General features: G+C 37.5%; 1 protein-coding gene across 1 annotated transcript in view; it reads right to left on the reverse strand.

Annotated features, from left to right (window-relative positions):
* Positions 1 to 26,512, reverse strand: part of HHIP (hedgehog interacting protein) — an 89,006-nt gene that overhangs the window by 28,826 nt on the left and 33,668 nt on the right. Inside the window, 3 exon segments of the mRNA XM_019420504.2 lie at positions 560 to 703; positions 1,316 to 1,489; positions 1,876 to 2,027. Of these exon segments, the coding sequence (XP_019276049.1) occupies positions 560 to 703; positions 1,316 to 1,489; positions 1,876 to 2,027 (470 nt within the window).

A 26,512-nucleotide genomic window follows, 5' to 3' on the forward strand; every position in this document is an offset into this window, starting at 1 on the left:
AAACTCATACTGCATCATCATATTTAAGTGAAGCTGTAATAAGAAACACAATTTATTTAAAACCTATCAGGTGTGTCGGGCACTCTACTTTGCTTTTTTTCTAGATTTTCATTTAATCATGACAGCATCCTCAAAAGCTGTTACCACCTCCATTCGGTGCGTATGGAAAATTTCATTTAGAGGGGTTTAAGGAGAAAAATTAAAAAGTTTATCATCTAAATCTGAAAAACGGAACTCTTAATCATTACACTAGTCCAATAGTGTTTAAAAACAACACTCTAGAACTTTAAGGCACTTTTCCTCCATGAATTTGTTCTCTTCCATATGTCTAATCTGCCGTCTCAATCTGCTTCACACATTAATAGAAGAAAGAGTGCTGAGATAATGAGCTGGTGTGATTTTACAGGTGCAACCTTGGACACCACCCGTGGCTGCTCAGTGCCTGCCCACCCCCCCCCCCCCGCCCCCCTTATTCTTTTTCCAGTTCCTGAATCCCGGCCGGGCTCGGGTTTATAGCAGGTGCGGGGTGGTGGGGGAGGGGGGCAGGTCGTGTTCTCACCTGCCTGGATCATGCAGGCCGTGCGCAAACACTTCCGGGGGCTGGTTGGTGCTGTTGAAGTGCGGATTACTTCTGGGGATGGAATAAGGCACGTTGCACATATCTGTGTCCACGTCCAGCCGCAGCACCGACCCTGTGAAATCACTGAGAAATTGGACAGAGAGGGTCAGTGTTTTCTGCTTTTGTTACATAGTTTACCTAACCTAAATGTGGGAAGGTCGCTCCACAGTCAAAGAATCATTCCCCCATTTGAGACAAAATTTTTAAAGTTATGAATTCCATATCGTGGGGAAAGGAAACCGGGGCAGTTTGGTTTCACAGAAACGGCAGCACCTTGACACAGCTGAGTAGTGGCCGAGGACTGCAGCATCAGTAGCGTGCTACATTTTGCAGCTGTTCCTTAGTTTTTGCCAATCCCTGGATTTTCTGCGCCCCCAGAAGCGCCACTGGACCTTGTGCATCCAGCCTGTGTATTGTGCAAACCACGCAGCACTGATGCATTCTAGAGCATCTGGGTATAGCGACTTCCAAAAATATCATCAGCATATTACTGAATTTTTCTTCATTTTACAAATGCAAACACCCATAAGAAAAGTTAAATGTTTAACCAAGGAGACATAATTCAAAGACGGTTCTTTTTTTTTTTTTTTCCCAAAGACAGCTCTTAAACTCACTGCTCTGACCCTTTTTCCCCGGCTGACACTTAAGACATTTGAACATCAAGGGGAACGTTTTTGGTTTTGTTTTCTTTTTTACCTTAACCCATCCATTTCTTCCATATCATCCAGTGTGATCATCCCATCACCGAGAATGATGTACAAAAAGCCCTCAGGGCCAAAGAGCAGTTGCCCTCCTAGATGCTTTCTGTGGAGTTCTGCCACTTCAAGAAATACTCTGGCTGTTCTCAAATCAACTTGATGGGGATTTTTTCTACATTGGGGGGAGGAAACAATACCATGATTGTTAAAGGTGTTTAGGTGAATCCACTAGAAGGTAAAAATGGTACACAAATTAGGGGAGCAAACACTTGGCATGTAAATAAGGAAACATGCTTGAAATGGAACTAATAAAAACTACTGAAAAATTACGTTATTTTCTAAGTTTCAGAAGTAGCACCTAAGCTGAAAGATAAGAGAGGAAAAGTGCCAAAGCTATCATTTTTCTCAATTCTCCTTAAGGGCACATAGGGGGTTTTCAGCAAGGTGAAGATTGTGGTTTAATTATGGTCACCTTTGTTTCTAAAATAATTAGGAAGAGATAATGAGAAGATAAGATTGAAAAATATTTATGCCTCAGTGCATTGTAGTGAGTGATACCTGGATACTGTGTATTCCACAACTCGAAGAATGTGGTCATGAGGCCCGATAGCCCACCGTTCTTGGTTGGTGGTATAAGACACATACAGCTTTCCATTTTTCTTGTAATTGGGATGGAATGCGAGGCTTAGCAGACCTCTTTCATCTCCTCCCTGCAGTCAAATGAAAAACACAAAGAATTGTGAAGTTAATTATGTTCTTTATTGTGTTTCAACTGGAACCCCAAAAGAGTCTCTTTCTTTTCTTCTGGATAATCTTTGCCCAAACTCTTTTCTTCCTTGCCCACTGCACAAAAAAAGATCATGAAACATTTCACTCTGCGGAACTCTTTAAGGGTTAGAACAAGACAGTTGTCTTGTGTGGCTCTCTATGCACAAGACCCTTACACCACTTTTGTCCGGTGATTTGTGTATGCAATCTTGGGAAGCTAGGAGGACAAGTTTAACTGTTGTGATTCTTTGCTGGGTTACTAGGTTGCTTGTAGCTCATAGAAGACAAATAAAAAGGTTCATAATCAGCAGTCACTTCTAATCCAAGTCTCCCAAACCTAAAACACAGTGTGGGCTGCCAACTCCCACTGTCTTGGCAATATGTTTAGAAAACAGTTAAATTGCTTGTGTAATATGTAAACCTTTGTTTTACCCTGGAGGCATCTACATCACTTGTCACAACGATGGTGGTCTGTTCATCATAACTAGGTAATAAGCAGCCTTGGCCTATCTACAGAGGAAGGAGGTATTTTTACACGTATCCTTTCACAGCATCGAGCTTTTCTTTACAGAAGGATGGAGAAACGGGAGGGGAGCTAAACACCAGGGCTGGGACGGGGGTGGGAGAAATGCTAGAGGGGAAAGGGGACACTAGGAAATAAAAAAAAAAGATCCCAAACAACTTTCTTTGTTATTACATGAATGTCAAGGATTGTATACATTAGGCATGCCAAATGCTGTAACAATTAAAACATCATTATGTTCTTAAATAGAAAGGCATTTTATCTTTATTTGCCTGCTAATTCAGCTTGATGAAACTCAATATGGTCTTAGCATTTGCTTTATCCCACAAGTAGTCCCGGAATTTCTATAATGAAATTATAGTATCTGAAATTATCTAGATCAGAGACTTAAAAGTTCAAATTCTAGTAAGCCAGTGAGGGCTTTCTCTGTAGTCTGAGGCATTATCCAAACTGGTGAAGAATACGACACAGAAACTGAAATGAAGCAACTGCTAGGACATCACCTTACCCCCGCTACTTCATTACCCGTCTTGTCTCCTGAGGCAAACAGCTAGAAGTTACCCCTTGGAAATCTTACAGGAGGGAAGTAAGTCTCGAACACTACGACTTCTTCACAAGTTTATGCTTGGTAATGGAAGCACTCTTTTGCTCTTCTCCCCCAGAAGACCATGTGTTACTACCGAAGCACAGAGCTGTGTGTGGTGGGATTCTACATGGACTGAAGAATTTAAAGTTGTGGGCATGGGGCGGGGGGTAGTGGATGGCTCAGCGGGCTGAGTGTCCGACCTCAGCTCAGGTCACGATCTAGTGGTTTGTGGGTTCGAGCCCCGCGTCCAGCTCTGCACTGACAGCTCAGGGACTGGAGCCTGCCTTGGGTTCTGTCCTTCCCTCTCTCTCTGCCCCTCCCCCACTCATGCTCTGTCTCTCTCTCTCTCTGTCTCTCAAAAATAAATAAACATTAAATTTTTTTTAAGTTGTAGGTATAAAAGCTCACTTTTAATAACCATTGTTTGATTTATCTCTTGGATTAGAGAAAAACTGCTTTCAGAGAGATGCCATCCAAAGTGGAAACACTTTTAAGAGTGTATAAATAAGAAAGTGGATGCAAATATTCCAGAACTACCAAAGCATAATTGAAATGTCAAAAAAGCCAACCTCTTCATTTGTAAGCTACAATATGCTTAATATTAATTTTAATCAAAACAATCTCATTGAAGGGGATGGATCTAATGACTGTGAGGAATGAAAATGAGCCTCTATTTTTCAGATGATCTTAGAGTGATTTTTTTTCTTAGAGTGATTTTAGTATTGATTTGATGTCGCTTTTTTAAATAACTTCATTAAGCAAATATCTCTTCTTATGAGATGTTGAAAGCTGGGATGCATGACTAAGAATTGATTGTAGAAAAGCACATTTAAATCTCTTTGATGGATGTATAAGAAAGCTGAGGGGCGGGATTTAGTTTGTGATTAATTCCTCTTCCGAATGTATTTCACTTTAAAGCTGAAGTGCAGGGTAAGTACTTTATACCCACTTCACAAATATTTGCGTTCCACTATAAGGAGCTTTTGCTGAAAGCAGTTCTTTTATAGTTTTTAATCAAATCATCTGAGATACAATTTGAGTTGGATAGCAACATGGCTTAGAACTGTACTCACTGCTTTTCAGGAATTAGGAGTGTAGAATTCATGCACTATAGAGAGATAGGGAAAGAGATTTAAACAAATCCACAAGTGACAGAAGGTAATTGTTCACTTTAGAGATTCACCTGTCACATAAATGAATGTGGGGGCATCACTGGCATTTGTTAAGGTGCCAAATATAGAAACGTAATGAGACATTTGAATTACAAGAAAATAAATGAAAAGAAAACAATTTTTTTAAAAGTCAGTAATTCTGAAGTTTTTAGGATGTAGGATTTATGTTTGTTTAATTATTATATTACATATGATTTCGTATTTTATTTATTTTATTTTTAATTTTTTTAATGTTTTTATTTATTTTTGAGACAGAGAGAGACAGAGCATGAGCAGGGGAGAGGCAGAGAGAGAGGGAGACACAGAATCTGAAACAGGCTCCAGGCTCCAAGCGGTCAGCAGAGCCTGACGTGGGGCTCGAACTCATGGACTGTAAGATCATGACCTGAGCCGAAGTTGGAAGCCCAACCGACCGAGCCACCCAGGCGCCCCTATGATTTCGTATTTTAAAGTCAGCTTCCAGGTAGTGATCTGGTTGGCTCTTAGAAACATGACTAATTACTCTTAAGTTATTTCAGAGAAATACTCACTCTCTTAATGATACTGATAAAAAAATTTAATGTATTATATAAATATGCTAGTGTATCTCAAAATTAGCTTTGTAAACTATGTAGCATAACATGGCTCCTAAATGTTCAGAGATTGGGAAGAGGGGGTGTATACCACCACCGTCAGGAGATTAAAGTATCGATAGGCCAACATTTACCTTGAATTGGCCTTTAGAATTAGATCATCTGTTTAAAGTATGTTACCGACACATCATGATTTTCCTCACAAATGCAAACCTATCTTTGAGGTCTGGGTGATTTTTCAAGATCTATATGGACAAATATGTTGATTGGGCATGAAAGGTTTAATTTTGAGGCAGGGTCTATTACAGGCCAAAAGGCCAGAAACACCACCGGACATGGGAGGCTTCAATGATAGTCTTCACCAGGAAACTGCCCAGCCTGAGATCCTGAGCCCTGGAGTCTGGAGGCAGGGCAGACCCGCAGACCAGCTGTCCAGGCTCAGGGGGAAGCCCTTGTGTGCATTTTACTGACTCTCTTCTTACTACTCCCCATCTTCTCCTCTCAATTATGTGTCGCTTTATGGAATTAAAAATCATAAAAAAAAATCATGCACTCCTTCCAGAAATGTCAAATTATCAAGTTGTTTCTAGTGAGCATCTGGGGAGAATGAACCTCTAGTGATTAGTTCAGCCAAGCTGGCCAAAAAGGGAGAAAAACAATGAATAGAATGGCAAATGGAAGAGTCGTGGTCTAGGGAGACATTCCTTTCAAAAACACATTGACTTCTAACCTTATACTTTTGAAAACATTAGCCGAGGTCCAAAATGCTTATCCTGACTCATGTGAAAAGCAGTGATTTATCGAAACGTTCACTTTATACTTTGTACTTCATTATTAATACCGAATGCTTTATGTGCGCATTTCACTATGTGCACACTTCCAGGAACATACACCACTGCTAGAATGCTAGAAATGGGCTCCGAGTAATTTATAAAGAACACTTTAGTGTTCCCTCTGTTTTTGTAATGCCCTTTTTTGTTTTGTTTTGTTAAAATTAACTGCCGGAAACTTTTCATCCAAGCATCCTAGGCTACCATTGGGAACTTCCTTCCCCTTTGTTCAGCCTTCTCAAACTGCACTGACTTTGGGACAGCCCCTCACCAAGCACAGGTAGGTGAATGATTTGAAAATAACGTCCCTGTATACTTGAAAACCTTGAGATTGACCCGTTTCAGAGTAAATCATAAAATTCTCCTAGAGACTTTAAATGAGTAGTTAACTGCCATTCTAGGTATCGTTCAGCTTTCAGAGCAATTTCACAGGGTCAACAGAAAAGAGACAAAAACTCCAAACAGAGAGTATTGACGACTTTAATGTAAATACAAGATCAGATCTAGTCCTATAGTTTTGGGACACTCTTCCCTGATGAACACATCAAAGTTCTAACCAGTTGACTAATATTCCTCTTCTTTGAAGAAAAGGGAAGTATCTACTGGAAAAAGAAAGGTAATGATAAAATGATTATAATAGAAAGTATTTTTTCTTTTCTTTTTTTTAAAAAAAGTTTATTTTGGGAGAGAAAATGTGTATGCATGCAAGTGGGGAAGGGGCAGAGAGGGAGAGAGGGACACAGAATCCCAAGCACTGTCAGTGCGGAGCCCAATGTGGGGCTCAAACTCACAAACCACGAGATCATGACCTGAGCCAAAGTCAGATGCTTAACTGACTGAGCCACCCAGGCACCCCTTTTTTTCTTTTTTAAGAGAAATGGTGGGCATGGTCTCTCATTGATTTTTAAGAAAAACAGTCCCTTCATACTTTCAATGTGGTTAAAGTTAATTTTTTCTGATTTCTATCTTTAAAATTTGCCTTAACCTTTCTCAGCGTTGTATATTTTAGGAAACAAGACTGGGCAACACTGAACTAGAAGCACCATTTCTCACTTCTGCACAGTTTTTCTTAGTGACTCTTTGGCAAGTGACTAGCTTCAAGCTTGGTAGCCTACAGAATGGCCTTATGGTATTGAGAAAGCAATGAAGTGTAAATTAAACTAAATAATGCAGTGCTAAGTTCAAGATATGCCTTGTTATGTATAATCTTTGTAAAAAAAAAAAGTCTGTATTTAACATTCATTCAACAAATATTCATTGAATACCTAGTATGTGTTAGGCATTGTACTTGGCACTAGGGACAAGACTAGACGACCAATAAGAACCAATCTCTGTCCTTTGGAAGCTTACAGTATACATGAAAGCAGATAACAAAGTCAGATAACAAGGTAAGTTTTTAGCTGTTTCACTCCCACCATACTTCTTTGTGATGCTGATTTTGGGGTGCAAAGGAGACAGTTAAACACTGCTACACTATTATAAATGTGCATGGCCCAAAAAAACGAGTATTAAAGGGAATAAATACATATTCTGGGTAACTTTGGACACACAGGCTAATTAGTATATTAGCATCTGAGATTTCTTCACTCTAAAACTTGGGAAGGAAAAGAAAAAAGCTTGGTTTTATGATATCTAAATTACCTGAAGAATATTAGGTAGAGTTTCTGCAAATAGTAAGACCATCTTCCAATTTATTTTATGCCCATGACACAGGTATGAATGAGGACCTCTGGTAGAATTCGTGTTCTCTTAATAATGAAGAAGTTTCTGAGAATTAACATAGGGACAGACTGATGCTATTTTTAATTCCCTACAAAATATATACTTTTATTACAAGGCTGATCATCCCAGCTCCCTTTTTACTTGTTATTCACATGTCTACATTTTGTTGGTGCACACCAGGAAAGGAACAAGAGAACTTGGAAACCAACATGGGCCTCTCCTTTGCTTCTCTTAGACTAGAACCTTTTGCAGCTCAGAAATGAGAAATAGGTTAGTTTGAGAATTGTTCATTCAAACACAATACCAGAAGTATTCACTTTTCATTGCTGCTGTAAAAAAATTACCACTAACTTAGTGGCTTGAAACAACACAAATGTACGATCTTAAAATCTGTAAGTTAGAATCCAATATGGGTCTCACTGGGCTAAAATAAATGTGTCCGTAGGGCTGTGCTTCCTTCTGGAACCTCTAGGGGATACTCCATTTCCTTTTCCTTTCCAGCTTCTAGAAGTCATCTGGCATTCCTTTGTTTGTCTCCTCCTTTCTCCATCTTCAAAAACCAGTTAAAGGGATGTATCTTTCTCCTATGGCACCATGCAGACATCCTCTACTCCCTCTTACACTTTTAAGAATTTGTGATGACACTGAGCCCACCCAGGTAATCCAGGATAATTTCCCTATGTGCCATTTAGCGATTCAATTCCGTTGCAACCTTCATTCCCTTTTGTGTGTAAAGTAACATATTCTAGGGATTAGGACAAGGACACCTTTTGGGGAGGGCCATTATTCTGCCCAGTACATGGATATTTTAATCAGTTTTTGAAAAAGGATTAAAGTACTTATGACCTGACTCATCTTGGCCGTGCCCTACTGGGAGCATCCTGAATGAGAAGACAAATGAAGTTCATGTACAAGTTCACAGAGATACTTAAGGAAAGGTTTATCACAGCAAGCACTCTCTCTTAGCTGTTAATAATGAAAGAACAACCAACACCCTTCAAAATGAAGTGAGAACACCTTTCACAGTTGAGGAGGAGGAAGAGAAGGGGAAGACCACCTGGTAACATGTGGGCATATATGAACTTAGTCAAGAGCAAAACTGCTGTATTAATCACAGGATGCAAAGAAGGTAGACAAACCATTTCTACTAACTAGAGGATTTTAAGCTCACTAAAACTATTATTTTGTTTTGTTCATAAGTTTTGAAACATACTGTAAAGTGTTAATATCTTCATAACTCCTGGAAAAGATGAGAAGCATTGCTTTTCAGTAGTTTCAAAAGTCTAACTTGGTCTTATAAGAGGAATCAATTCCCTGAGGACCCTGAGTTAGCTTATGGGAAGGGTAGGCAGGGGTGGCTTGTTATTCACAATAAACCCTGCCAACCTTACCTGAGTCTATGCTAATGAAGGGATTCTTGGCAGGCTCTTAGATAGCTTCAGGATGAGGACTGGTAGCCAGAGGAACCAAAAACATGATTAGCAGATTGGAACCTTCAGCCCAACCGTACCAACCCCCAACCCCCACCCCAACCTCCAACCTCCAGGGAAGGGAGAGAGATGAAATTGAGTTCAAACACCACCACACAGGATCTAATCATCACACCTAATGATTTGATCAGTCATCTATAATAAATTCTCCATAAAAACCTTAAACAACAGGGTTTAGATAGCCTCTGGGTTGGTCAACATATTGAGGTGCTGGGAGGGTGGCAGGAAGCTCCACATCTCCCTCCCCCATATGTTGCCATATGAATCTCTCCTGTCTGGCTTCTCCTGAGTTGTAGACTTTATAATAAACCAGCAATAGTAAGTAAAGCAATTTTTTTAGTTCTGTAAGTTATTAAGCCTGAGGGGAGGCTAATGGGAACCTCTGAATTTATAGTCGGCTGGGCAGAAATGTGGGCAGCCTAGGCACCCTATTTGCAACTGGTACCTGAAGTGGAGGAAGTCTTGTGGGACACAGCCCTTAATCAGTACTGTCTGGGCTAATTGAAGTGAATTGTCGGACACCCAGTTGGTGTTGGGATGATTGGTTAGTATGAGGAAAAAACTCTCTCATTTGGTGTCAGAAAACACTCCAGAAAAAATCTGGAAGGTTCTTTAGCCCATCCTCCTTGCTGGGGAGAAGGAGATCATGATCAACTCTATTGAAAATTTGAAGTTAGAGAGTAGTCAGGAAAAATTTGGTAGTCTTCCAGTCATGCAAATCTTACTTGGAAATTCACATTTTTATAAAATATCTTGTGTCATTTTATTATTCACTCTTTTGGCTTTCCTCACTTTCATTGTTCTCTGGGGATGAAACTAGCCAGAACATACTGAGGAACTATCACTTATAGTACTAGTTTGCTCCTTTTCTTTAAAATTTCCTCTATTTTTTCCCCAGATTTGGCTTTTCTTTTAGGTATGTCCTTAAGTTATTCCAATTATTCTCTTGGTTTCATGATAACTGTATGCTCTTCGAGGCACTGTCTTGTCTCTTTGAAGCCTCGTTTCTGCTTAATCGTATTTACTCACTGTTCTAGTTCTCCAAGAAATTATATACAATTCTCAAATGCTTGCAGAACCCAAGCGCATCTCCGCCACACTCCCTTGACAAAGAAAACAGTCTGTCCTGTTTCAAACGAAGTTGGAGAGCTGCTGGAGGTTACCCAGCAATTCAGAGTTTTTAGGAAGTGTTTTGTGAGGTGTATGATTTCTGTTATGTAGCAATTGGTCCGTGTTGCATCTATGCTTAGGATGGTACATTTTGTCTTCTGAAGCGAATGCAAAAACAGACTAAAAAAGTACAAATGGGAGCTATTCTGGATGGAAACCACTAGACCACTAACTTTCCTCAACAATTCTCTTCCCCACTCTTTTTAAACATAAACAAAATAAATCAGTCATGCTGGGTTTAAGTTATGACCTACACAGAGGAAAGATACTAGAAATGGTTCTTTTCTAGAAATCCAGCTTCCCAGTTGCTTCTTAGTCCAAATACTAATATTCTTTTGCTGTCTCACACCTACAGGGAAAGACATATAAAATGCTCAATTATATACTTAAAAACTATTATGGTCATAATATTTTATTATGGATGTACATGATTTTATATAAACTTTACATCTGTCAGATGGAATGATGTTTCATATTTCTATTTCTCCCTAAGCTTTTTACCTATTTTAACCATGATATTTGATACAGTATGGCATATTAGACAGTGGATGGACTTGGACCTTTTACTTTGTCTTGGCAGTCGTGAACTGCTGTAGAACTGGTAATATATGCTGCTCAAGAAATCCAACATGATGCCACGGAATGGCTTGAACACTAGGGACCATTTGTCTTAATATGTGTCAAAGGATAATAGTATCTGTGGTATTCCAAAGTTCAGTTTTCCAAAACAACTTCTCTAAAAGAAAAAGAAGTACTTCAATAAAATTAAATTGTGTGAAGCATCTATTTGAAATAACAGAAAAATAATAAAACTACAAAAAGTATAAATTTTTCTCAAAAACAAAATCCTAGCCCTAAATGCTTTTTAGAAAAAGGAAAATTTATAGAGATGTTGTAAACATTTAGAGAAAGCACAGCTCTTATGCTGTGTGTTTAGGCTGCATGAAAATAAATTAACAAGAGTTTGGCAAAAACTGTAATATTCATGGGAATTAAAAATGAATACAAACGATAATTTTAAAAAATTTTGGAGCTATACTAAACTTTGCTATCACAGCCTAGAGATTTAATACTTGTTAGACCTTAGATTTGAAAATGTACACATTTCTAGATCGAACTGTAAACAGATAAAATATTGGGCAGCTACCTTGTTAGACACAGCAAAATGCCAGATATGTAAATTAGGAACCAGAACAATTCTCCACTAGACTGTAAGTTTCTTGAAAGCAGGGATCTCATCTTGGTATTTCTGGTTTATTACAAAGGATCTCATCTACAGTGGAAGCCCTGTTATAGAAGGTAACATGTATTGAATTCTTATTATGTGCCTGAGACCATGCTAAGCAATTTGCAAGTATTATCTTGTAGAAACTTTATAACAACTCTAGAGTTTAATACTATTCTATCATTGTCTTTATTTTCTGGAGAAGGACACAGAGGCATAGAGGATTTGAGTAACTTGTCCAAAATGCACAACAAGAAGTGGCAAAGCAGAGACTGTCTGTGATTGGAGGACAAATAATGTGAACTATTATGTTACATTGCCCCACCGACTATTTCCTAAATGAAGAAATGAACAAACAATGGATAGATTGTATTTTCTGTTCATGGCTTGAGGCATTATTTAAACAGCTCTACTTAAATTTCCAAAGTTTTGTGGGGGAATAAAATGAAGGTTATATCTCAGTTATTTTAACACAAAAATTAATTTAGGTTTTAGGGCAATGGGCTGATAAACTGACTATCTGTAAAAAGAAATTCCTGATTTGTGTATATGTCCATGGTATAAGTACTCTCACCATGGCCAATTTCAAACTGGCAACTTGATGTCACTGACGGGTATGTGATGAGATGAACACAATTAGCTTTTGTAAGCCCATGACTGCCATTGTAGAATATTTCTATTCTCCTTCAAACCTCTTTTATTCTTTCTCTCCATTACTATTGTGCTCCTTTCTTTTTTCTCCTGCTTAAAAATTTTAATATACCTGTCCTTCTCAATGTTAAGTACCCAAATATTTTTGTAAGTTAAGTGGGGGGTTAAAATAAATAAATCATTATTTAAACATGAGGGAGGTGGTATTTCTCACCTGTTTTTAAATGAAACATACACAAAAGCTAACATACCACCAAGAAACAGAGCAGAACACTCAAGAATCCTTTCAAAGGGGTTACTTGGTTATTTAACAGAGCAAGTGAAAACTTCTTAGTAAATTATCTTTCTGCCTTCTCGTAAGGTTGCTCAGATAATCAAAGAATGTGAAATCACTTTGTACATTCCAACATGCTAGTTGAATAAAAGATAGCGATTACAGTCAATAGAGAGGTCGGAGCCATCCTGAAATTCAACTGACCTGTAAAATAGTAAGATTTTGGAAGGGAATGTAATTTTGAAATACAGCATGTGTAGTCTTACATTTTCACCAGGTGAGGAGTGCATTTAAAATATGCACAGGAAGTATTGTCTTGCTCCATATCATTCAGAGAACTTTCAGACTTCAGAAAATTGCAGGCATGGAGAGGCACATTTATACTTCTATTTAGCACCAGGCTCGCCACATAGTTTTGATAAAGATCATTCCACATCTCTTCAGAAGATTTAGATGGTATCTGTTCCCAATGGCTTATTTATAAATGATTTGCAAGACTGGAGGTAATCTGAATGTATCTTAGAGTTGAAATATACATACTTGGCCACCACAGGAACATTATTATTATTATTATTTTAGTTAAAAAAATACATATAGTGTTCAGGTACTCTAAAGTTAACCATGATGTAATATATTTTCTTTTCTTTTTTTTTTTTTTTTCTATTTGAGAGAGAGAGAATGCGTGCCTGTGCATGTGTGCCAGTCAGGGAGGGACAGAGGGAAAGGGAGAGAGAATCTCAAGCAGGCTCTCCTGGAGCCCAGGAGCCCAATGTGGGGTTCAATCACATGACCCTGAGATCACGACCTGAGTCAAAATCAAGAGTCAGACACTCAACTGACTGAGCTACCCAGGCGCCCCTAAAGTAATTTCTTTAGTAAACAAATCAACCCCAACATTTGAGTGTTCTCTCAGGATACCGATACACATCACAATGATCCTTCCTCTCTACCAAAAATAAACTCTATCGACAAATGCCCTTCTAAGATTTATGATAAAAAAAAATATGCATTCTTGATATTGACAAACAACTGTGAAAATGACCTCAGAGCAATATTGAGTAATATAATACTTTTATATGAATAAAAGATACTGAATTTAGATTCAAATTTGGATATTAATTATAAACTAAGGAAGAATTTAAGATTATTCAAAAATGTATGAGACAATGTACATCCATTCAAAAATATACATATCCCCCCAAATTAGGTGATGTTACAGAATAAAGGAAATATTTATATTTGAGGAATTTCATTTTTTCCACCTTTTACTCTCTCAAGAATTTCCTTCATAAGATCACTCTTTTTTTTTTCTTTTTTAATTTCTTTAAATGTTTACTTTTGAGAGAGAGAGACAGAGTGTGAGCAGGGGATGGGCAGAGAGAGAGGGAGACACAGAATCTGAAGCAGCCTCCAGGCTCCGAGCTGTCAGCACGAGCCCGATGCGGGGCTCAAAGTCACGAACTATGAGATCATGACTTGAGCTGAAGTTGGATGCTTCACTGACTGAGCCACCCAGGTGCCCCCACAGGATCATTCTTAAAGTATATTATTTTTTAAAAATTATTAAGTTGATAAATGTTGGGCAAGCCTTGTTAGTAATTTCTACAAACCCCTCAAATTTATTTTACTTAAACGAGTAGGAAAAAGAAGATGTCCTTCTATTATCATCATGCAGTTTGGAAATATCTTTCTTAGAATGACTTGGTCTATCTTAAGTATGGAGAACAAACAAAGGATTACTGGAGGGATTGTGGGAGGGGGGATGAGCTAAATGGGTAAGGGGATTACTCCTGAAATCATTGTTGCACTATATGCTAAATACCTTGGATGTAAATTTAAAAAAAAAGAATGACTTTGTCTATAATAAAGAAACATATTTTTTTCATAGTTTATTAATAAGGGTCTTATGAAGGTTAATAATTCTAATATTTGTAAGAATAAAAGTAAATTTTTATGGAATTATTAGGAATACTAAATTTTTAATTAGAAAACTAATGAAATAAAAATAGACTAGTAGGATTTCACTTACCATCATTAAAACTAAAATATTTGAGGCATAATGTCTGGACATTCTGTTTTAAACATTAAATCTAGAACTATAAGGTATGTTTCCTTGAGAGTTTCATCTGATCTATACCTTTTTGGTTTGAAAAGTCTTTTTTCTCCTGTCAGAAAAAAGAGATTCAGTGTCCTTTCAATGAAGAAAATGACAATACTGAAAATAAATGCTTAACTACAGCAAAGAGTACAAAATTGTTTTTAATGAATTTGACCTCTTGCTTTTATCAAATTTGTTGTTTATGATGTGTGGCTAATATGGTGGTCATGCAGCTAAAAGCATTATCTTCACATCATTATATAGAAATATAACACTAGTATACTTGAGTTTCGTAGCCATGTTTCACTGCTCTTTGCCATTATATATTTCCTATTGTTACTCTAAGAACTCAAATTGACTTATATGAGAACAAACATTAAACAATTAAGTAAGATTATTGCTTTGAAAAGAAACCTTTAAAAAAGAAAACCCAAACCATTTAGACCACCAAGGAGCACTAATAAATTTAAGAAAATATGAGGTTTCCTCTATGTTACTTCTCTTGAAAAGTTATGCAATATATTACGGCAACTTCAAGGTCATATAAAAATTATGGTACTTTAAAAATTATTTCTATTAGGGTTTGTATTACAGGATTTGTATGTCAATTAAACTTGCAATTAATAAAATAGCAAAATCAAATTCCTTGCATCTTTAAAATTTTTTTTAATGTTTTATTATTTATTTTTGAGAGAGAGATAGAGACAGAATGTGAGCAGGGAGGGGCAGAGAGGGAGGGAGACACAGAATCCGAAGTAAGCTTCAGACTGAGCTGTCAGCATAGAGCCTGATATGGGGCTCGAACTCACAAACTGCAAGATCATGACCTGAGCTGAAGTGGGACGCTTAACTGTCTGAGCCACCCAGGTGTCCCATGGAATTTATAAAGAAAGATAAAAGGGAGGGCTTGGATTTCTTAAGTTCAGAAAGAAAAAGGGGCGCCTGGGTGGCTCACATGATTAAGCATCCAACTCTTGATTTTGACTCAGGTCATGATCTCACGGTTCATGAGATCAAGCTCCGCATTGGGCTTAGCACCTGATGATGCAGAGCCTGCTTGGGATTCTCTCTCTCCCTCTCTCTCTGCCCCTCCCTTGCTCATGCTCACTCTCTCAAAATAAATATATAAACTTAAAAAAAGCAGAAAGAAAAAACTCTGAGTACACATACCTTGCCTCAAATACATGAAGATTAATTATAAGGATGACAATGGCTGTTCACCTTTTCCATGGAAGTGTCACAGTAGGACAGTTTTCAATGCAAAGGAAGCTCTGTTTCTTATAATTCTTAATATTATGGAAAACTTACTTTATGTATCTAGGGATACTATAATTTGGGGCCAAAAGGCAGAATTTGGGGAACTTCTGATATTCAAATTTCATGACACTGTGTTCTTAGTTAACCTGAGGGAAGAGCCAAAGAGTGAAAGACAGACTAGAGTTTTCTAATGTTTATAGTTCAGCATATGTAGCAATTTGAACAAAACTGATGGCACACAAATGATTCCCATTTTAATGCACAGATTTCACCATGCAGACAAAGGGTCCTGGTTCTAAATCAAATGAAGTATTTATAAAGCATCCACTCTCTGCAACACCTGTAATGTCATTACCATTTACCTTTGCTTACTGCACATCCCTTGCTCTCAGATTCCCAGAACTCCACTCAATCATCAGGGGTAAATATGGCAAGCCAGTTGCTTCCGTGTCACTGTGCATCAAATTCCTATGCATTTATGTTTACAAGCATGGGCTCAGGGGTTTAGATTGCCTGGGTTTGGAACCTGGCTCCTTCACTTGTTAGCTTTCTGGTGTGGAAAAGTTACTTGGCCTCTCTGTGTCTCCATTTAATCACCTTCAAAACAGGGGCATTTCCTATCTAATAGGTTGTCCAGAAGTAGTTAAGGAGAGAGTATAGGATGGATTCCAACACACCAGTGGCAGTCAATAGAAATTAGCCACTTATTGTACCCAATGCCTGGGGCTATTGTATTCTAGTTGTGGAAGGAGACTTGAAACAAGTGAGCCCTTAAATTAAATACATAATTAAATTTTGAAAAGGGTTATAACATATAAGAAGAGGGTATTATGGGAAAGCATATCAGAGGGAATTTAATTAAGACCAGGGGGTCAGAGAAGGCCTCTCCAAAGATGTACATTCATGCTGGGACTTCAGGTGGCCAGAGATTGAGAGGGAAGAAAATTCCAAGGAAAGAAAAATACCATCTCCCAGAAAGAAGCTTTACTGAGTATGATTCTTTGGGAAAAGAGAGATGCAAGGGAAGAGAACAAGAGTATATATATTCTCTCCCATCTTTGCTCTCTGGCTGTGAGAGTGCTTGGTATCTGAGGGCACATGTTAATGGAGTGGAACAAATGTGGGTTCTTCAATATGAGAGCTGGGCTTGAATCCTTGCCTTGTGACTTACAGGCTGTTTGGGAAAGTAATACAATACCCTTGAGCTTCAGGGTTTTTTTGTACTGCAAATGAATTATAACTTCTACTTTACAAGATTGCTTTTTTAATGAAAAATATACAAAATAAAGGTTCACAGTTACTAACACTCGGTAACTGTTAACTCGGTTACTAGCTGGCACATATTAGGTGCTCACCAATCAGCTCTTTTCTTCCTCAAGCTAGAGAGCAGAGGGATGGACTTGTAGTTCACGTACATGACAGAGGGCCCAGGAATGCTATCCTTAAATGTAAGGAAGGATTGGAAGTTTGAGATTATTACCAGGGATGAATAATCATGTATTCATTCATTGATTATTCTGCCAGAGCTATAACCCCAAGCTAAGACACTACCCCCAAAAAAGTATAAGGTCAGCTTCAGAAGAAAGGATAATTCAATTATTCCTCCTAAGCACTATTAATTTTTTCATTTTTGATAGAGAAAACTATTTTCTCCATTTTCATGGTTTCAAGTGGAAAACTACAGTTAGATAAAATGTTTGATTTTTTCCCCCTCATTTGATGGTGTGTGTGATGAGTGACTTTAGGGGTGAGGGCCTTGAAAGGGGCACTGATAATGGCACTTAGTTTTCTCATGGGTGACATTTGCAGTAAAGCTGCCTGTTTTACTGTATATTTGTAATTGTTTGAAATCAAACAAAGGAACCAATTTATAAAGGCTTTCTTATATATGAAATCTAAATCTACATAGGCTCATTCAATTATATAAATAAGGATACTTACGTTTGTATTTATATGTGATGTGTGAATATTAAAAAAGAAAACATAAACACAAATACATTAACACAAAACTATATAGATATTTCAAGAATCATCATATGGTTAGGGGCACCTGGGTGGCTCAGTCAGTTGAGTGCCAGACTTCGGCTCAGGTCATGATCTCATGGTTTGTGGGTCGGAGCCCCACGTTGCCTTGGGCTTTGTGTTGACAGCGCAGAGCCTGCTTTGGGTTCTCTGTCCCCTCTCTCTGTCCCTCCCTCGCTCATGCTCTCTCTCTCAAAAATAAACATTAAAAAAACTCATCATATGGTTAAAAAAGTAAAATTCTAGAAATAGCAACTCATCAGCCAAATTATGGACATAAATATCAGCAATATCAACAAACTGCTTTGTTCTTCTCCTTTAAAAATATTTACGGACACAAAATATATTGCCTTTTATGTTCCACCTCTAAGCCTGGATTGTGGGAATCAGGGACTCACGCAATGTGAAATTACCTATCAAGGGGCACCTGGGTGGCTCAGTCTGTTAAGCGTCCGACTTTGGCTCAAGTCATGATCTCTAGGTTTATGAGTTCAAGTTCCACATCGGGCTCGCTGCTGTCAATCCTGTCAGCACAGAGCTCACTTTGGATCCTTTGTCCCTTTCTCTCTTCCCCTCCCCTGCTTGTGCTCTCCCAAAAATAAATAAATATTAAAAAAAAAATTACCTATCAAAATTAATACACATTATATAAAACCTTTAAAGGATTTTTTTCCTTACATTTATAACCAAAATGTAGGGTCATGTTCATGTGAATATTAGAAATCCAGGTATCTGGAAGCCTACCTTTTATTGCTAAAAAATGATAAAGGAAATTACTTCTTTTCTTGGAAAACTGGCAATCTTCTCAACATGTGATAAAGAGCAGACTATCACAGATACGTGTAAGATTGTCTAGAGAAATTCCAAATGTACAATGAGTATTAGTTTGTATAATATCACATGTCATTCCAGAATAGTCTAGAAGAAGGAAATGGCCTGAGACAGAACTGCCCTTATCAATGCTGGAGTGACTTTAGTGTCTAACCACTGCACTGGTTGAAACACAGATAAAGGTAAGTTTCCTTTGAAGTTTCCTTTAATTTTCTGATATAAGTCAAAATGGAGTTAAGAAAAGCATGGACAGGATAAAGGACAACTCATTTTTCTTCTTTGGCTATGAGAGTTTTTTGTTTCTATTTACTGTCAGATGCTTAGAACAGCCTTACCCTACTTCTTTCACACAGGTTTGTGAAAAACCTATCTGATCCTTTTACGCGGCCCCCTTAAAACAATAACAAAACTTTCTGACTCTCACCACCTAAGGAATGAGTCCAAATTATTTAACAAGGAACACAAGACCGACCCACCACAAGACAGCCTAACCTTTTTCTCCAGCCTTAACTTCTGCTGTTTGATCTCATGTTCTTGCCATTTCAGCGAGGCAACTTCCATGCCCCCTAGGCTTTCATATCCTGTTGGCTTTACACTTGGATCCTTCCTCTGCTTAGAAGACCATCCCTATTTAGTTGCTCTGGAGGAATCCACTGATCTTTAAAGACCCAGATCCAGCTCTTCTGCAAAGTATTTACTCTCAGACTCCAGAGTTGAACAGGCCTCTCCTACTTAGTGCTTTCTGCATATTGCTAGGATACCACACCACTGTCATATCATTTGGTGTTGACTGTACCTACCAGTGTCCCTACACCATAAAGAAATCTTCAATGTAAGTCAAGTCTCACTATTTTTTGACTGTACCCCAGCACTCAGCCCAATGACTGATACCTCATAGGCCCTCAACTATTGTTGAGTATATGAATAGAAAACTATAAACCCTATAGCTCTATCTCATGTATTGTGTATATGTTTATACTATACTCTTTTAAGACTTTATTTTATCAAATAAGTCGTTTAAAAGGATTTATCTAGAAAAGGTATGACTTCCCCTCGTATCAGTAGAACAAAGGAGCATATTGCTAACATATACAATAAAATATTAGCCTAAAATTTTTTTTCGAGCTGGAGACAAAGTGATGCAGTAGTTCAGACAAAAATAAAAGGTAATTATTTCCCATTATGCAGTTTAGGAAAGTTTGCGCTTTACGACATTGCTGTTCTTCAGGATAAATGCGTAAAAGGCAACTAATGATAATATTGTAGTCCTAGAGTCACTTCCTAGGATAATGTCACTAGAAGACATAAAGCAAAGTATTAGGGAGTAACACTAGACAGTTTGTTTTTTCTTATAACTACTTGTCTAGAGCTTCAGAGCACAAACACTAATAAAAGTCAGTCATCATTATGATGTCATTCTCATAATTTCCTTAGAAATAAACTAGCAAGTACAAAAAATATTTATAATGTACGACATCATCTATGTGCCTTTCCATTGCTTAAACTTTGGGTTATATTTAGTGAGGTTTCCTGTTTGTTATAGAGAACACCTCCTGGGTGAAATAAAATACATTAAGAAAAGCTTTCTGAAGTCAAACTATCTTTTCAAACTGCATATGTGCAGGTGTAGCTTAAACACTATGGGCTGAGACAATTGTATGGCCCAATCCAGCATACTGTGAAAAGATTTTTTTCATTTTTGCGACCCAAACTCTTTGGAAGGTATTCATCTGTCACTGAAATGGATTCAGTATCTAAAATCAGCTCCCAAAAGTCATCTGCCTATTGGTATGGCATGGGCATTAGATGACATTTATACCACCCCAAACTTCATGGAGAATGAGTGCTCTGATGACATTTATAGTTAGAGTTTTTGGTGTTCCCACTTTAAACCCATAAAACATCATATCCTTTATCCACATTCAATTTACAGGTAATTACGTCTTACACAGAATTTGAGGCACAAGAGAATTGAGATTTGTATGTATGAGAATGAATTCTCAACCCTTCCATTTTTGCATATAACTTCTTAGATGATGCATTTCCTCACTTCCCATTCTCGCAGGGTTTCATCTGGCAGAATTAATATATACCACTTTACATAGTTTCTTTGACACTTAACATGCACCCCGTGATATGTGTCTTTTGGAGTATAAAATAGACTTAGGAAAACAAAAGAATGAAGGAAACACAGGTTTCTTCAAATACATTAGAAGGGCCTAACCCTTCCCCATAAGTTCTAATATTTAGACTCTCAATTTATTTTGGCAGAAAAATCAAACTTCCCACTCACCCAGGATAGGAAAGGCTTATCTCACCACAGGTGAAACTTTTCCCTAAGACCTGCATGAATAATGCATTTACACCTGTTGGCTGCGTACAACTTCAAAAAGATTCTATAATTAATTCTACAGAAGGGCACTCTGTCAACCAGTATCAAACTGGGGCTCTTCTGGCAAGCCACATATGGCTTCCTTTACAATTCATATTGCTCAAGGCCAAATCAAATGTAGCTACTTTTTCTGCTTCAACAAGTTAGTCCAAGGTTGACCCCCACTTGGAAACAGAAGCTGCCTTGAGCAGGAACTTGATGAGCTAACTTTCTATTAGTTTATTATGTAATGGTCACAGAAGACAGCCTCATTGGATATCAGTGCTGATTCTGGAACAAAATTGTTTTCAAATGTTCATAGATTGGATTCTGAATGGTTACTAGATGAACTGTGCATAATTACTGGGGTAAGACCGCATGAATCTGAATCGTAGTTCTGCCGGTTACTAGATATTTATCATTCAGAAGTTAACTTAACTCTTCCGAACATGAGTTTTTTTATCTATAAAATAAGAATAACAATGCCCGATTATAGGACTATTGCAAGGATTAAATGGATGTGTATTCTGTATCAACGCTGGAAAGTAGTGGAATCTCAAAAAGGCGTATCCTCTTCTCTAAACTAAAGGTATGCAGAAGACTGGCTGTATAAAGATGGCTTTGCCAGATACTATATCCAGCCCCTTGATTTGTTTGGCCAGCATCATCTGAAGGGTCACACTTTACACCGAGTAGCAGTCCTTCTTCTCTACGTCAAAGCACTCTTTTTTTATGAAAGCAATGTTTATTGCAATGTCTCTGGGCAGGACACATGAAGGCAATATTATTAGGATATCGAAGGAGACATAAGTAGGATTATCTGCTATATTATTCAGTTGTCACCAAGGAATGACTAGGGGACTGTCTAAATATAACAATTACACAGAATGACAAAACTGTGGTATGTTACCAAAGAATAGATCACCCTTGCCCTGGCGACTTGATCGCTTATTTTAAGCCAATCTGTCATGGAGCCTAAGAAACAAAGAATAATACCTTGAACAACAATGATTTGGAAAGAAATCCAGACTAAGCATCTTTCTTTTCAGTGTTTATGCTTTCACACATACTCTGAGAAACTTTTCGTCCCTGTGACTGTTGAGGCCGGACTAAAGACTTTGGGAAGCTCTGATTACCACCCAAGCTGCTTTGCCTAGAATGCTGTGGCCTTCTGACAAGCCCATAAACAGCTCTACAGTCTCAATCTTCTGTCCCCTTCTTTCCACTCAGAGTCATTTACATCCTTAATGGCATTTTAATAATCTATATGAAGCCTATAACTTACTAGTCTAAGTTGTTATTAGAAATTTTATTTTTAAGCACCACTTAATTTGGATAAGCAGAGAGCAAATGCTTTCTTTTAAGAACATTTCCTAGTTTTACTTTGTTTTCACTATTTTGAATACATCTTTAATTCCCTATTTTTTCCCCATCCTAACTGCAATAGCATCTTTAATCCCAAGACCTCCTCCTCTTTTAAAAGATACATTTAATGCACTCAGGATCACAGATAACAGAATTCTGCATTTTAACCAGCCTTTTTCCTTGAACAACTTTTATGTTGTTTCTACTGATTTTTTTTAAGCCTTGCAACATTTCCCCAAAGACTGCTTCTCACTAATTTCCTGGCTCTTAAAAAATTCCTTTTCTTTAAGTTTGGTGTCATAATAATACTTCTTACAGCCTCCAGGGAGGATACTGAACTTAATTATATTATGGCCACTGTAATTTGGTGGGTCAGCCACACTTACTTCCTTAACCAATTCATATGCTACTCAAGGCTAAACCAAGAGTAACCTCTCTTTATGCTTCAGCAACAAGCTGTTCCAAGAAAGCCGTTGTTTATAGTATTGAGAAACTGTTCCTCCAAGCCACATCCCAGTGTAATGTTCAGTTGGCAAAAAGAAGGTTGTATGTTGTTCAACACGGAAATCTGCCTCATTCGACCACCCAAGAGGGCAGCAAAAATAAGTCACCTAGTAAAGGTGGTCTTTTATACAAAGGTCAAACAGAACTTTACTGGAAACTCTGGGTGGACTGGAAAGTCCTGGCTGGATATAGCGAACTGCATAATTTAACATGTGCTCGAGTTTTACCATATAAGTGAAGCTTATTGCAACGTTGATGCATGCTCGATTATGTTTTTTCTTTAAGAAACAGTGATTAAAAAACAAAAAGGAAACACGATGGCTTGTGCAAGATATATATTGCTTCCTAATTCTGACACAAGCCTGGATCAGCCCCCTTCTTACTCCTATTTTTTTCTCTTTTTCTTTTATTGGTAATGACAACCACCTGCTCTTCCTGCTTTTCTTGAAGACTGAAAGGAGAAGATAGCAGGTAAGTAGGAGAGCAGAAGAAGGAGGTTTGGCCACCGTGCTGCTTCATCAGGCACAAGATATACTAAGTTAAAGCTAATGGATATTCTCTCAATTTTTAAAACATGTTTGCTTTCAGTCATTTTGTTGCCATGATCAAGATCATTTTTATGTCTGATCATAGTTAATGATCAGATGTGGTATAGTTAAGTACATTTTGTCACTTTAAAATTATAATTTTTTGAATGTTTATTTATTTTTGATAGAGAGAGACAGAGTGTGAGTGGGAGAGGGCAGAAAGAGAGGGAGATACAGAATCTGAAGCAGGCTCCAGGCTCTGAGCTGTCAGTGCAAAGCCCAACACAGGCCTCGAACTCATGGGCTGCAACATCATGACCTGAGCCAAAGTCGGACACTTAACTGACTGAGCCACCCAGGCGCCCCATCACTTTAAAGTTATAAAACGTAGGGTGACTATTTGTCCTAGTTTGCTTGGATGCATTTCTCATTTATGTTCTAGTAAAATCAAGAGACTTTTACTCTCAAAAGTATACCAGTTCGGAGGACAAATTAAATTGTCACCCTTATTTTAATACATATTTCATCTGCTAATCATGGGCAAAGGAGGATAATTCTACAAGTACACTTTTTAGACAAAAATATCAGTTTTGTAGAGTAAATGATGTAGAAGGCTGGAATATAGGAAGATGACATCAGTATGGTCCCTGTCTTCTAAGAGCTTATGGTCTATACGGAAAAATAATGGTAGTGTAAGGTGATTAGTCTTATAATAAAGGATGTAACTCATAAAGAATGTTCTTCTCCTATTTTGTATGGAGCAGAAGGATGGAGTTATATACATAGACAATGTTGCACTGTTAATGGTAGAAAGCAGCAGTATGTCTAGGGGGTCAAGAATGCAGTTGGGATTTGAGAGATGTATAAAAGTCTCAGGTGTGCCAATGATAGATGGAAATTCAACATAAGTCATTTAGAGGAGGAAGTTGCAGAACACAATCAAAAGCATCTAGATTTTCTTTTTACCAGTCCCATATATAGAACTTGCAAAAACAGTTCTTGTTAATGGTATCCTAAAAAATGTAAAACTCCAGGAAATACGAATCATAAGAAAATTAGGATTTTTTTGGTAGGACTAAAATGTGCATTTAGACAAATATATTAACTCTTTAAAGACAGCCCTAATTTTGTTAAGATATTGTATAAATGATAGTCTAGTAGTCTTCAAAGATTTAAAGCAACATAACCTCGTAGAGAGGAGTGTACTGAGAATAACTAATTGACCATCTAATTTGGGGTCAGCCAACTTTTTCTTACTGGTCCAAATAGTAAATATTTAAGGTTTTGTGGGGCATATAGGGTCTCTGTGACAACTACTCAATTCCACTGTTGTAGCACAAAAGGAGCCACAGATAATATGTGAAAAAATGTTGTGGCTGTGTGCCAATAAAACTTTATTTATAAAAATAAGCAGTGGGCCAGATTTGGTCTGTAGTCTGCCAACCCTTAATCTAAGTGATTACCACACAGTATGTCTTAAGTATACTTTACTCTAGCCTACAAGCTATATAATATCCACATGTGTTGAAATAGTTGGTATAATTGTTACATGCTTTAAATTCAATTATTTAACTATAATCTTAAATTTATCTTCCAAGGACCAACCACTGTAACAACAGTGACCCTTTGTTAAATCTTTGACATTATTAAAACAAAAGAAAATGATGTAATTAGCTCTAGTTTTTTAACAATAGGTCACCTCTTATATTCAGAAACTCATAAATATACCATAGTTATTCTTTGTTTTGTCTACAAAAATGAAGAGTAAATAAAAGCATTTGCTTTGGACATTTATCCTAAGTGAGGATTGAGATTGAAAAATATTCTATCTGTTCAATCTGATCTAAGTTCTTTATTTTAAAGAGAAAATGAGGAACATCACATTGCATACGAATAGTCTAAACAAATTAATAAGGTTTCAAAATTTTGAACGAGAATGGAAAAGCTCGTGATCTGATAATGAAGCTTAATTCTGGAAGTTAACACTTCTACCAAAGTTACTACTTTAGAATTGTGGGCCAGATTATAAACCTAGAGATTTGTTTTCAGTGCCTAAACTCTCTCAGGTTTTGCATTTCTTTGTGTTTTCTTCTTTGAACCCAAAGATCCTCAAACGTTCTTACCATCAAAATCAGCATTTGAGAAAAGAGCTGGTATTTGTTCTCACTACACTAAAAAGACTGGTAAGGATAAGCAGTTTTATCAGGGTCATTTGCATTTTAAGAGATCAAACTAATAAAAATTTTTCTGTTGATCTTGTAAAATATATTTCATACATTCTTGCTTTTGTAAAAACAATTTTAATGTCTTAGTGTCATCCTGTAAAGAAATGATCTCATCTGCATTTTGTTTCACACCTAGAGATTGTTTTCCTGGGAATAATGCTAATCATCAACAGCATTGGTAGTATACTGGTTCATGTCTCTCTTTCCTTAATAAATTCCATTTAATTGAAATATCCATGGAAAGTGAATGCAATCGTCTTTCTATCTTGATATGTGAGGATGTTTTGAAAGAAAAAATCTAACCCAAGGTGAACAGGTTGGCAACAAGTAGTGCCACGCAGACCTTCACTTTGTGTTCATGGAAAAACACTGCATTTCCTTTGATGAAGTGCATCTGAACAACCAGCAGGTATTGTCATCCTGACATGAATCCATCAGTCGTGCTGTCTAGACGTCAGGGTATGTTATGGCATGTTTTTTTTGCCCTGCAAATCTGCTGTTTCCTACCCTGCTATCAGTTTCCATTTCTCAGTAAGTCAGCCCTTAGCTGCCCTCTAGATTCTCCATATTTCTAATCCACTCTTCACTGTTGCTCAGAAACATGAACATTCTGGGAACGCTAATAGCAAAACATCAGACTTGTTAAATAATGAAGATTAATTTTACATATAATTCAATGTCAGTCTGACTCTGTGTGGCTAACCAACCTCAAACAAATCATTTTGTTTCTCTAGGCTCTCGTTTCCTCAACTGTAGAAGCAAAGAGCTAGGTTACATGATTCCAAAGATCTGTTCAGCTCCTAAAAGTTTCATGATTTTATGACTAAAGCACATGGTGCTTAGTGACAGCTATTTTCTTTGAAGCTCAGAAGCCATTTTTGCTTAATTTTGCTTTCCCACCTCTGTCACTAAAAGTTGAACCAACTGCTAGACAAATGAGATGCTCAAGCTCGGTATTATGATCTAGGAGGTCCGCGATCTCTTCTAGGCATTTTTGTGATCCAAAAAGCTT

This window comes from Panthera pardus, unplaced genomic scaffold (genome assembly GCF_024362965.1).
Source record: "Panthera pardus isolate Hobbes unplaced genomic scaffold, ASM2436296v1 HiC_scaffold_13, whole genome shotgun sequence".
NCBI classification, from domain to species: Eukaryota; Metazoa; Chordata; class Mammalia; order Carnivora; family Felidae; genus Panthera; species Panthera pardus.